Below are 13,147 nucleotides of genomic sequence, written 5' to 3'. Positions count from 1 at the left end.
CAATCAGCCCAAATATCAAAGAGAAATTAAAAATGCTGCCGTGGAAGAGTTCAGGTCTTAAGATGAAGTGACAGTAACTCTGTATTTACTGAACAGTTTGTTTCAGTGGTTGATTGTCATGCTTGATTCATGTGTCTGACACAGAGGTCAAATAATCTGCACCATGAAAAAACAGGAAAACTGAAAGAGGAAAGTGTGCGACAGTGTGGACCTTCCCACTGGTGTTTATTCCACCCATAAAGACACAGAATGAGACTTTTCATATTTCAGTAAATGCCTTCTGCTTAATTTAAAGGGTGCATTGAGCAGCGTTACAGGAATAAAACTTTGCCCACAGCTTTAATGCTGGTTTCTGTAAAACCACAGCGGCACCACCTCAGGGGACAAACTGCACCCATAAACATACAATGAGGCACTTTATTTTCCCACAGTGTGCACGTGAAACAACTAATTTTCCCTTTTTATAACTAATCACGCACGAGTTGTGATTATATCTGCACACGTAGCTGTGAGGCTGGCTCACCTCGCTCTGCAGCTCAGCAACTGTTTTAGCAAACTGAGTCTCGGCGGTTTCTGGGAGCTGAGAGTAGAAACTCTGGGAGAGGCTCCTCCTGCCGCCCTCTTTGTACTTACTCTGAGGGGAGACAGTACAAAATAATGCATCAGATGTTCATGGTGGACCTGTGGGGATCCTGTGAGTCAGTAATGTAAAAACACAGAACAGAGTCTTGTTGTTTTTAATGTCTTATATGAATCTATCAAAGGAAACTTCTTCTTCTGCTCCTCATTCAACGCTGTGAGAACAAATGGGAACTTTCAGGTCTCGAGAATATTTCTGACATTTTGCTGCCGAGTCCAACAGCACGAGAGCTTGTGGAGAGTTTCATCTTGTTTGCACACAGTATGTTGTAAAGGTGCGCCTGTGTCGTACCTCGCTGTGCATCTCAGTCATCTCTCTGGCAAACTGGATCTCTGTGGTGTCGGGCAGCTGCGAGTAGAGAGAGGCGGGAGCTCCTCTAACCATCGTCTTGGGGCGATAATTCACCTGGGACAGAGAGCGAGTGATGAGAGGCTGAGCTCAGGGATAAAACAGAGAAGACGACAACGGCAAAAAACAGAACGATTTCAGAAAAAGAGCCATCTGTTCAAACTCTGAGCCTCTGCTGCTCGTTCAGTAACGCCCAGGATGGCTGCGAGGCCTTCCTTCCTTCCTTCCATCCTTCCTTCCTTCCTTCCTTCCTTCCTTCCTTCCTTCCTTCCTTCGTTCCTTCCTTCCTTCCTTCCTTCCGTCCTTCCTTCTGTCCTTCCTTCCATCCTTCCTTCCTTCCTCTCTCCTTTCCTTACTGTTCCTTCTTTTGTTGCTCTGCTTTCTTTCCTCGCCTTTCCCATTCTCCTTTCTTTTCCATCTTCTCCTCGCCGTTTCCTTTCTTATGCCCTTCCTTCCTTCTTTCTTTCTTTTTCATCCTTCCTTCCTCATCTATCTTTTTCTTCCTCTCTTAATTTAGTTCTCTTTATTTTACTTTGTCACTTTCTTTCTTCTTTCCTCTCACCTGTTTCCTTCCTGTCTTTATTTCTTTTCCTTTTCTCTCTCTTTTTTCCTTTCTTCATCTCACCCTTCCTCTTTCATCCTTCCTTCCTTCTATCTCTTTCTTCCTCTTTAGTTTCAGTCCTGTCTTTATTATTTTCTTCCACTTCCTTTCTTCTTCTCTCACCTTCCTCTTTTTTTTCTCTCTTTTGTCCTTTCCATTCTTCCTTCTTTCCTTCCCTCTATCTTTCCTTCATGTCTCACTGTCAACTTTGGTGTAATTTTGCTTTTTCTTGCACTGACAGATATTTGTAAAAGACGATCATGGATACAGTTTGTGTGTGTGTGTGTGTGTGTGTGTGTGTGTGTGTGTGTGTGTGTACCTCACTCTGCAGCTGTGACACCTCCAGAGCGTGCTGTATTTCTGGAGTATCAGCGAGCTGGGAGTAGATGGAGATGGAGGCCTTCCTCTTCCCGTCTTCTTTGTACTTTTTCTGAAACAGAACGACATCAGAACCAATCAGAATAGACCAGGAAGTAACAAGACACAAACTAGTAGCTCTTTACAGATGAACTTTAAAGTCAGTGTAGCGGACGTCTTCCGAGCTCTACAGCTGCATGAATCTGCCACAGTCAGCGTGAGCAGCTGTGATACGGGTTCAGCTGAAACATGTTGACACAGAGCTGCGGTACAACAGCCGAGTACCTCGCTCTGGAACTCGTGGACGGTCTTGGCGAGCTGCATCTCGGTGGTTTCGGGAAGCTGAGAGTACAAACTGCTGCTCATCTCCTTCTTTCCCTCCTCCTTGTACTTGTTCTGAGGAGCAGAGAGAGTTTCAGAGGGACGAGTGGTGCTGACATAACACTTCATTCACTCATCTTCATTTATTTTCCATTTTAACATTTAGTCTCAACAATCCATCCGTCGGGTCTGACCTCGCTCAGTATCTCAGACAGCTCTTTGACAAACTGAGTCTCTGTGGTTTCTGGCAGCAGAGAATAAAGGGACGAGGAAATCTTTGTCTTCACGTTTCCTTTGTATTTAATCTGAAAAACAAACACACGCGACTGTCAGTGCTAAAGCCAATGAAACATTTTTAATGAGAAATTTAACGGTCTTGTGTTCAGAGTTTCAGTCATAGTTTCTATGAGAACGCTGTAAACGTGGCTCGTGTGGAGAAACTGACTAAAATCTGGCCGTACTGAAGTTGAACTACCTCGCTCTGCAGCTCTGAAGCCTCTCTGGCATGTTGCGTCTCGGGAGTCTCCGGCAGGATGGAGTACAGCGAAACAGCCGCCTCCTTCTTCCCCTCCTCCTTATACTTAGACTGAAACAGTCACATTTCAGCACAATGAGCAGACAACTCGATCAATGTTTAAAAGAGAGAGAACGAGTCATCGTAGGGCCAATTTTAGACCCCAGAGATGAGGAAATGTTAGACAAAGACAGCAGATCTGGCCTGGTCCTCACTTAACATTGAAGCACAAGTACGATGTGTGTCAGACCTCAGAGATCACAGCGCTGATGTTCTTGGCGTGGATGAGTTCGGCTCCGGGAACAAACAGACTCTGTCCCTTCATCTTCTCGAAGTCTTCTTTATATCTGACCTGGAGGATGAGACACGAGTGTTAACGTGTTTCTGAGCCGAACTTCTCGTGAACTTGAGCTGCGTCCCCACGAGGACCGTGTGATGTGTTTTTCAGCCGTGCAGACGTTTCATCCCTTCAGGTTGTGAGTTTCAGAATCTCTCTCTGCTGCCTACCTTTTAATTAGCATCAGAGGATTGAAATACATTAACTGCATTATGTAACTTACACTGGGGATCAGTGACAGCACAAGCCGACCCCGTTACATGAACTCCAGGTGAAGTATCACTGCTACACCTTCTCCTGATTGGCTCCTGCCTGACTGAGCTCTCCTCTCTTCTGTTTGGCATTAGGTTTTATCGGGTGGGCGGGGCTTGTGTGTCTCCAGAGCTGCGTGGGCTCTCCAGAAAGCTGATTAATTGGTTGTACGTTTGGGGAATTTTGTGGGCTTTCACCATTGTTGTATACATATACGTATAAGTTTCATTATTTAATGGTTAAACAATGAAACTTATATCTACAGTTACTCTGGATGTCTCTTAATTTCTGGATTATTCTCAGTTTTATTCTCTGTTCAACAAAACAAGCTGCTTTTATTAACTTCATGATCCCAGACTGATTAAAACTATGCAAACTCTCTGTATTCTGGTGCTTTGCTAATGAAGTGACCTGCAAATAGTTCACCATATATTTTCACAATGTGCAGTTTGGTGTTTGTCTGAATCTGATTGGATGTTCGGTCCAATAACAGCCTGGCAGATTTTCTGTAGAGACTCTGGAGAAAAATGGAATTAATCCACAGACGACAATCTGTCACAGCCAATCTGTGACAGGAAGTCAGTGTGGGCAAAAAGCGACAGGTGCTTAAAGTACTAAATACAGCTTCGATGGCTTCTAACCAGGAACACGCGAGGCCGACTTCAGACTCAACACAAATAAGCAGAACAACACGTTCTCAACACCTCGACACAAACCAACGCTTGGTCAGACACCTATTCTCACCATATTTTTAATGAAGTGGCTCTCAAACAAGACAAACATAGTTTAATTTTCTTTATTATTTAATATTAACAATAGAAAAGGATGAAAGTTGAGTTTAAAGGAAATAAAGGTGAGCACAGTGCAGTCAGCAGACTCCTGTTTGTACACTGTTCTTACAAAACTCCCACAGCCACTGTCCCGAGGGAAGGGGGCCCATTAATCCTGTTTCAGTTTATTTACACCTCATTTTATGGTTTTTAAAACTCGTCCTTTTGCTGTTGTTCAATCAGGTTTAGCCATTACTTAGTTAGAGTTGGGGTTACAATACACTCCTACACCATGTTAAGCTTCTCAGACACGTCCTTGGTTACCGAGGTTAACCAAAGCCCCATTGGCTACCTGAGGCTTGCTATAAAAGTGAGCCAGTCTCCATATGGGATGGCTGTGGCTCAGGAGGTACAGCAAGCTATCTACCAACTGGAAGGTTAATGGTTTGAGCTCCGCCTCCTCTAGTTTTGCCCCTGATGTCTTCACTGAAGTACAAAAGTGTGATTGTTAGTTTAAAAGTGTTTAGATGTAGAAGTTGAAGAGTAGAAAAGCATTATTAGTTCTAGTCCATTAGCCATAAATGTCAGTATTAAACTGTAAAGCAGAACATTTTGTGCTTTCTTGGGCACCTTTAACCTTTCATAACATCTGCAGAGAAACGTCTTCTATTCTTAGGGCTCAGTGCGAGCGGTTGGACCTAGCAGCGGTAGCTACATCTATATTTTAGAAATGGTCTGATAAATGTAGCTGTCTTCATTCAAGTTGTCACAAACACAACTCTAAATTGGTCTTTTGGTGGATGTCAGCTTTACCATTTATAGAATCAACCAAAGAAAAAAAATCTGATTTTTTCCACCATCTGTTGTGCAAATTCATTAAGATTCTGCCGAAGGATGGCAAAGTCATTAGTGTGTGTTACACCTCTTAAAAGGATGTTTGAGGGCAGGTTTTCTCTCATGTAGAGAGCGGCTGGAGGAATAAAAGTGAAAATGATTTCATCAGGTGGGTTGAGTTGCTTCCACTGTAGCTGATGACTCATTCTGCTGTTGCTAACAGCCAAGCTGCCAAGTTTGTCTCACACCAGGGAATCAATATCTCACCCTCCCACATCCAACAGCAACATTCAGCCTCATTCAGCGTTTTACTCCAAAAGGCTGTTTTAGAAGTCAGAAAGCATTTTTTCTCCTTTGAGTATATTTTCTCTGCGTGTTGAATAAAGGGCAGCGCTGCACTTTGGTTACCAATAGCAACGCTCTTCGTGCTGGAAGAGAGGATGACACATTTCTGTCTTACGCCTCGAGAAGTTCACATTTTATTCATGAGTTACAAATCAGGCGACGCAAACAGCAGCAGGTGTTACGCACCACGTCGGACTTCACCGTGATGACATTTCAGCCCGAGAATTTAGCCGAGCTAGCAGCACGACATCAGCAGAGCAAACTGGGACCCCAACGGCTATTCTGCTGGTGTAGCCTCTCAGGCCTCTGCTGTGGGTGGTGCATATGCGAGCCGAAGTTTCCACTTTTGCTTTTCTGTGACGGGAACATTTACAATTGCAGAGGCATTTAATCTTAAATCACATGATAATCATTGTCTGCATTTCTAAGCAGTCTGCTTAGAGAGATGGGAACATGATGACAACGCTTTGTGTCATTATGTTCCCAACTGTCACATTGACAGCCATGAAACTTTTCACAGATATTCACATGATCCTCTCTCAGAACTGAATCAATGATTTCAAAGGGCTGAAAACTGGAACATTCAGGAGCTTCCTCACTGCAGTGAACCTCATTAGTTCTGTTGAAATTAGCAGAATGATGTTGAATTAGATTTGAATATTTTGGCAACTAGTGCATGATTCTTTCTGCAAAAAGCAAAAACAGAGCAATAGCAATGGCCTCCATTTCCCCCGAAGATATTTAAAAAAAACGAATAAACAGGGTTTTTCTTTTTTAAAGATGAGGCTCAGTTGTGCTGTTGGTAATACAAAGAGTTCATGTGGGCAACAAAGTATTTCAAGGAAAGATCCTGTTGATTCGTACACTTCTCAATGTCACTGGACAGGAGCATCGATCGGATCAACGGTGGAACGTCACCTGGTACATTTACTCAAGTACAGTTTTATTGTTCGTGTAATGTATTTGAGCGTCTTTATGTTCTGCTGATTTTATTTCTAAAGCAAGTATTTGAAACTTGAAAAAAAACCTGACCCTTGAACTATATTTTAATGCAAACATTGTGCTTTCTATTCCAAAACATTAGTTTGAAAGGTTTACTTACTTCTGATTTTTACATTTTAAAATATAGATCTACTATTGTGATTATGAATTACAGATCAAACCACCAGGCAGTTTATAAGTTCATAAAATCCTCTCCAGCTGCCTAAGAAGGAGAAAATGACGACATTATAGCTGCTGCACGCCGTTAGCGTGTTAGCACACACGTGTGTTTGTGCATGCTGCTCAAACTAACTTACAGTGCTTACACTAAGTGCAGCATCACAGAGTTGTACACACAACTGTAGACAATAAGCATGAACGGTGACATTAAAATAATGAGGTGACACTGAATGAACTCACGTCACTGGCGAGCAGGCTGCACCTCCTGTTAAACGCCGGGTCTGGCAGCGGAGGCTTCCCGTCAGACGAGGCCTGAAAAACACGAGACGATATATAAGAATAATTCTGACATTATATAGACAGAAACCAGGAAAAAACATTATTATCCTTGGATGTAGGAAAATTCCAGCATTTACATGAGTGGCCATTAACCCTTTAAGACCTACCATAGAACCAAGTCCGCCAGAGCTTATATTATATTTTTACATGCTGTAGTGCCATTTTGGGAGCATTTCAAGTTGCTATACATCAATACAACTGTTATAGCCCATATTTTAATAATATGTATGCATTAAGTCCATAGTAATTACATTAATTGCAAAAAAGTGCAATAAACTACAAAAAAATTGAAAATCGTTTTTGTTTTTTTACATATATTTCTACTTGGAGAAATTTAAGAGGCTTATCCCTCAAAACTTTAAATACAAAAAAGTTGCAAAAAATAGTTTACAACAACAGGAAATTTATTTTGAGTGTCTTCATAGTTTTATTTTTGAGATACACCAATTTTTATATACTGCAGGAAAAACAAAAAAATCCTATGATGCAAATTTGCAAAGAAAACAGCAGTGCATCAAAATAAACTATTTAAAGCAGTGCAATTCTGAGTTCTAAGCATCCCAGAAACTATTCAGAAAAGCATAAAGTCAAACATGACTTATAAAAACACCAGTATAGGCTTTTAAGGCCTACAAGTAAAAAACTCATTTTCCGCGAAAATGATGTCACTTCCGGTTTCGGACAGGTAATGGCGGACATGCGATAGTTCGCACTGACGTCTATTTCAATGTAGGAAGTGTTACGAACAGCTGATCGGATCGGCAAAGCGTGTTTCTGGAATATTATGTTTTTGTTCCTGCAAGTGCTTTTTATGCAATTTTTGCAAAGCTATATGTGGAAGGAAACCGTGACCTGAGGACAAGCTGATGGCATAAGATGTAAGTACAACTCCTCCGGTTTCATATGCAAAAAAAATTATTGCGCTAGCTTACGTGGTTCCGGTTCTACAGGGATTTAAAAATAGTTACAACGGAGCGTGCCCGCTCCGACCGGCTTTAAAGAGTTAATGCTAAAACTAACAGGAAAAATGCAGGTTTGATGATTTTATTTTTAGATGAAATCAGTTTTGCATCCATTGTTTGGGAAAGATTTTAAAAGCAGACAAGCCTGAGTGAAGACCATTAAACACAGTATCCAACATTTCATTTGCTTCTCACACACCTACATGATAACATGGAAACGCTTATAAACAACGTGGTTTCAGGACATTGGGCTGTCATGCCTTTGCTTTATTTCACTTTTTCAGATGCGATTTTATGATGTCACATGGCACGGAAAATGGTCAGAGTCAGACACACGGGTCAGCTGTCCTCATGCAAAACCTCACAGCACAAATGAGAGCAACATTAGGTAGAAGTCTAGTGTCCTTCATGACACCTCTGCATGTTACCAGGCTGCAGACAACATGTTGAGCATAGAGTTTATTCATGCAGGTCAAAGAGTCAAGATCAGCCACAATCATGCCAAATTAGCTGATCTCTACAATTCTAATTGCTAATGTTTTGCTGCAAGCCTCTTTGCAACCCCACCAACCACTCCATGGGTATAAAACAGCAATGGAAGTCCAATGAAAAGAGCAATAAAGTCTTCCTGGCTGAAGTAGAAACTGATGGACTGACTTCACTAACGATCCAGAGCAACAGAAAGCTTTGAGTCAACCAGTGGAAACTTCCCTAATTCATGCACTGTTAATCCTTTGACTTTCTTAACAGGCTGTATTCAGCCCCCAAAAATCCCACTATCCAAGGCTAATAATGGCACATTTTCATTTGTAGTTTCACTAATCCTCTCTAAGCCTTTATAAAAACCTGCAGTGCCAGACAAAGGCCTGCGCCAAGGTCAACAGAAAGACTCCCACTCAGAGCTTAGAGGTGTGGGGGTGTGACTCCTCTTAACAAAATTTGCTGCTCTACAGACTTCATCAAAGAACAGGAAGATTCTCAAAGTGTTTGCTAGTTTGAGAACATGCTGCTGTAGTTAACAGGGAAATCAGTCAAAGAATAACCAAATAAGCACAACTTTTACGGAGATCTCCTGCTGCCTCCAGAAGCTGTTTCTCTCTGCAGAACAATTATGTTTGTTCTAATTAGACTGATGTTAAGACCATTAAGATTTGTAAAGAGATCAGATTTATCATGGAGGCTTTCTAACACTAGAAAATGGTGGGAAACTTTATTTATTTTCTCTCTTTTATGTTTGATGAGATGAGAGCTGCACAAATGTAACTCAGGGAAGCAGAATTTAGCCCTTTTTCTGAAAAGCCTTGAAACTATTTTAAGATCCTCTTTGGTGTGAGCAGCAGGCTTCACGTCACTGGCGAGCAGGCTGCACCTCCTGTTAAACGCCGGGTCTGGCAGCGGAGGCTTCCCGTCAGACGAGGCCTGAAAAACACGAGACGATATATAAGAATAATTCTGACATTATATAGACAGAAACCAGGAAAAAACATTATTATCCTGGATGTAGAAAATTCCACATTTACATGGTGGCATTAACCCTTTAAGACCTACCATAGAACCAAGTCCGCCAGAGCTTATATTATATTTTTACATGCTGTAGTGCCATTTTGGGAGCATTTCAAGTTGCTATACATCAATACAACTGTTATAGCCCATATTTTAATAATATGTATGCATTAAGTCCATAGTAATTACATAAATTGCAAAAAAGTGCAATAAACTACAAAAAAAATTGAAAATCGTTTTTGTTTTTTTACATATATTTCTACTTGAGAAATTTAAGAGGCTTATCCCTCAAAACTTTAAATACAAAAAAGTTGCAAAAAATAGTTTACAACAACAGGAAATTTATTTTGAGTGTCTTCATAGTTTTATTTTGAGATACACCAATTTTTATATACTGCAGGAAAAACAAAAACAATCCTATGATGCAAATTTGCAAAGAAAACAGCATGGTGCATCAAAATAAACTATTTAAAGCAGTGCAATTCGAGTTCTAAGCATCCCAGAAACTATTCAGAAAAGCATGAAGTCAAACATGACTTATAAAAACACCAGTATAGGCTTTTAAGGCCTACAAGTAAAAAACTCATTTTCCGCGAAAATGATGTCACTTCCGGTTTCGGACAGGTAATGGCGGACATGCGATCGTTCGCACTGACGTCTATTTCAATGTAGGAAGTGTTACGAACAGCTGATCGGATCGGCAAAGCGTGTTTCTGGAATATTATGTTTTTGTTCCTGCAAGTGCTTTTTATGCAATTTTTGCAAAGCTATATGTGGAAGGAAACCGTGACCTAGGACAAGCTGATGGCATAAGATGTAAGTACAACTCCTCCGGTTTCATATGCAAAAAAAAATTATTGCGCTAGCTTACGTGGTTCCTGGTTCTACAGGGATTTAAAAATAGTTACGAACGAGCGTGCCCGCTCCGACCGGCTTTAAAGAGTTAATGCTAAAACTAACAGGAAAAATGCAGGTTTGATGATTTTATTTTTAGATGAAATCAGTTTTGCATCCATTGTTTGGGAAAGATTTTAAAAGCAGACAAGCCTGAGTGAAGACCATTAAACACAGTATCCAACATTTCATTTGCTTCTCACACACCTACATGATAACATGGAAACGCTTATAAACAACGTGGTTTCAGGACATTGGGCTGTCATGCCTTTGCTTTATTTCACTTTTTCAGATGTGACTTTATGATGTCACATGGCACGGAAAATGGTCAGAGTCAGACACACGGGTCAGCTGTCCTCATGCAAAACCTCACAGCACAAATGAGAGCAACATTAGGTAGAAGTCTAGTGTCCTTCATGACACCTCTGCATGTTACCAGGCTGCAGACAACATGTTGAGCATAGAGTTTATTCATGCAGGTCAAAGAGTCAAGATCAGCCACAATCATGCCAAATTAGCTGATCTCTACAATTCTAATTGCTAATGTTTTGCTGCAAGCCTCTTTGCAACCCCACCAGCCACTCCATGGGTATAAAACAGCAATGGAAGTCCAATGAAAAGAGCAATAAAGTCTTCCTGGCTGAAGTAGAAACTGATGGACTGACTTCACTAACGATCCAGAGCAACAGAAAGCTTTGAGTCAACCAGTGGAAACTTCCCTAATTCATGCACTGTTAATCCTTTGACTTTCTTAACAGGCTGTATTCAGCCCCCAAAAATCCCACTATCCAAGGCTAATAATGGCACATTTTCATTTGTAGTTTCACTAATCCTCTCTAAGCCTTTATAAAAACCTGCAGTGCCAGACAAAGGCCTGCGCCAAGGTCAACAGAAAGACTCCCACTCAGAGCTTAGAGGTGTGGGGGTGTGACTCCTCTTAACAAAATTTGCTGCTCTACAGACTTCATCAAAGAACGGGAAGATTCTCAAAGTGTTTGCTAGTTTGAGAACATGCTGCTGTAGTTAACAGGGAAATCAGTCAAAGAATAACCAAATAAGCACAACTTTTATGGAGATCTCCTGCTGCCTCCAGAAGCTGTTTCTCTCTGCAGAACAATTATGTTTGTTCTAATTAGACTGATGTTAAGACCATTAAGATTTGTAAAGAGATCAGATTTATCATGGAGGCTTTCTAACACTAGAAAATGGTGGGAAACTTTATTTATTTTCTCTCTTTTATGTTTGATGAGATGAGAGCTGCACAAATGTAACTCAGGGAAGCAGAATTTAGCCCTTTTTCTGAAAAGCCTTGAAACTATTTTAAGATCCTCTTTGGTGTGAGCAGCAGGCTTAGTGTGCTCCCAAACGTTTCTGTGCTGTGATGAATTTCCTTCTGTTTTGAGTATAATTAAAGCACAAATCCAGGTTTGTAAAAGTTTCATCTCCTCATTGTGTGTTTGATGAGTTTGTTGTTTCTGACAGAGTTTATAAATCAGTCAAATTTCGAGGTTCTCACCTCTGACTCCCACGACACCAGCAACCTCTTTGCTTTTGTATCCTCATCTTCATCCTTTTCCTTTCCACCTGCCTCCACCTTTGCATCATCATCTTCCTCCTCCACTTCCTCTGCTGTATTGTGACTTTCAGCGTCTTCATGCAGACCTTCAGCAGTTGTATAAGCAACCGTGCCCACAGTGGTCGCTGATGTTACCGTGGACTCCTCTTCATTTTCCTCCACTGTCACCACCTTTTTTGTCTCTGCAGCTGAAGCCTCGTCATTCTCCACCCCGGCCAGCTCTGAGGGAAAAAAGAGTTCATGTTGAACTCCAGAAGAAATAAACTTGAAATTATATTTATTTGTAAACACACAACAGGGACAAAAGGTAAAAAATGACAAAAGAAACACAAACATGATACCAAAGGTGGGGAACGACACTAAGTGACACACAAGACAGACAGAAATAATAAACTCAATTTGTAACTGACACTGAATAAAAACCAAGTATTCAGAAAGTGAAAGTGTAAAACATCAGAGTAAGTCAAACATCTCAACAACTCCACCGTCTTCTTCTTTTGGCTGCTCCCTTTAGGAGCCACCACAGCGATCTGTCCACCACCCTGCACGCCTTCCAACAGTACATCCATCAGTCTCCTCCGTCTGAGCTCCTCCTCTTTCACTCCTGCCTGGCAGCTCCATCCAAACAAGCTTTGCTCAGTATTTCCACCATCCTTCCTCTACACATGTCCAAACATCTCAGCTTTGTCCTTGGACGTTGTCTCCAAACCGTTCGACCCGAGATGTCTGTCTGACATTTCTACTCGTCTCTGATCTTTTCCATTCTGGTCACTTAACATCTTCAGCTCAGCCTCCTGCCTTTTTATCAATGCTACTGTCTCCAAACCACACATCACCTCGTAAACTTTCCCTTTTACTCATCTCCACCCGCTCAGCCCTGCCTGCACTCTGTTCTTCAATACCTCAGCTCCAGCCTCCCTTTCATTCACACACATATTCTGTCTTGCTTCTACTGACTTTCATTCCCCTTATTTCCAGTGTATTCCTCCACTTCTCTCTCATCCACCTGCTCCCTGAGGAACCAAGACTTAAATAATAAGTCCAAAAATAAACCTTGACATCACTAAAATCACCCTCAAAACAAAAGGAATCCAAAACTAATAATAATCCAAAAACTTCAAGCACTGCGACGACGATCACAACCAAACAGAAATTTAAACTCAAACGCAACACAAAACCCTGAAACCACGACGACTTCTGTGTAACATAAAACTGTAATAACAGTAATAGTTACCACTGGTACAGAAATAAATAATAACTCTAGATATAACTCAGCAGTCAATGTAGCCTGTACCCAACGATTAGAAAGTAAGTAAAGCAAAAGTATTTGATTGGATTTTATTCATCATGAACTGGCTCAAAGTAGATGACAGGCAGAGAGTTCACACAAGAA

At 41.2% G+C, this 13,147-nt stretch overlaps 1 protein-coding gene across 1 annotated transcript in view; it reads right to left on the bottom strand.

The window, feature by feature from the left end:
* LOC102300397 (nebulin) overlaps window positions 1-13,127 on the bottom strand; it is a gene marked incomplete at its 3' end in the record, with an annotated part of 74,303 nt that extends 61,176 nt beyond the window's left edge. Inside the window, 9 exon segments of the mRNA XM_042215763.1 lie at window positions 524-634; window positions 932-1,045; window positions 1,909-2,019; window positions 2,232-2,342; window positions 2,462-2,572; window positions 2,743-2,853; window positions 3,032-3,133; window positions 9,129-9,200; window positions 11,695-13,127. Of these exon segments, the coding sequence (XP_042071697.1) occupies window positions 524-634; window positions 932-1,045; window positions 1,909-2,019; window positions 2,232-2,342; window positions 2,462-2,572; window positions 2,743-2,853; window positions 3,032-3,133; window positions 9,129-9,200; window positions 11,695-12,090 (1,239 nt within the window).
* Window positions 13,128-13,147: the final 20 nt, after the last annotated feature.

Source organism: Haplochromis burtoni, unplaced genomic scaffold, assembly GCF_018398535.1.
Source record: "Haplochromis burtoni strain Fernald_Lab_line unplaced genomic scaffold, NCSU_Asbu1 Contig_817, whole genome shotgun sequence".
Classification (NCBI taxonomy): Eukaryota; Metazoa; Chordata; class Actinopteri; order Cichliformes; family Cichlidae; genus Haplochromis; species Haplochromis burtoni.
The sequence above is the reverse complement of the archived record's forward strand: the minus strand, read 5'-3'. Positions and strand labels throughout refer to the sequence as shown.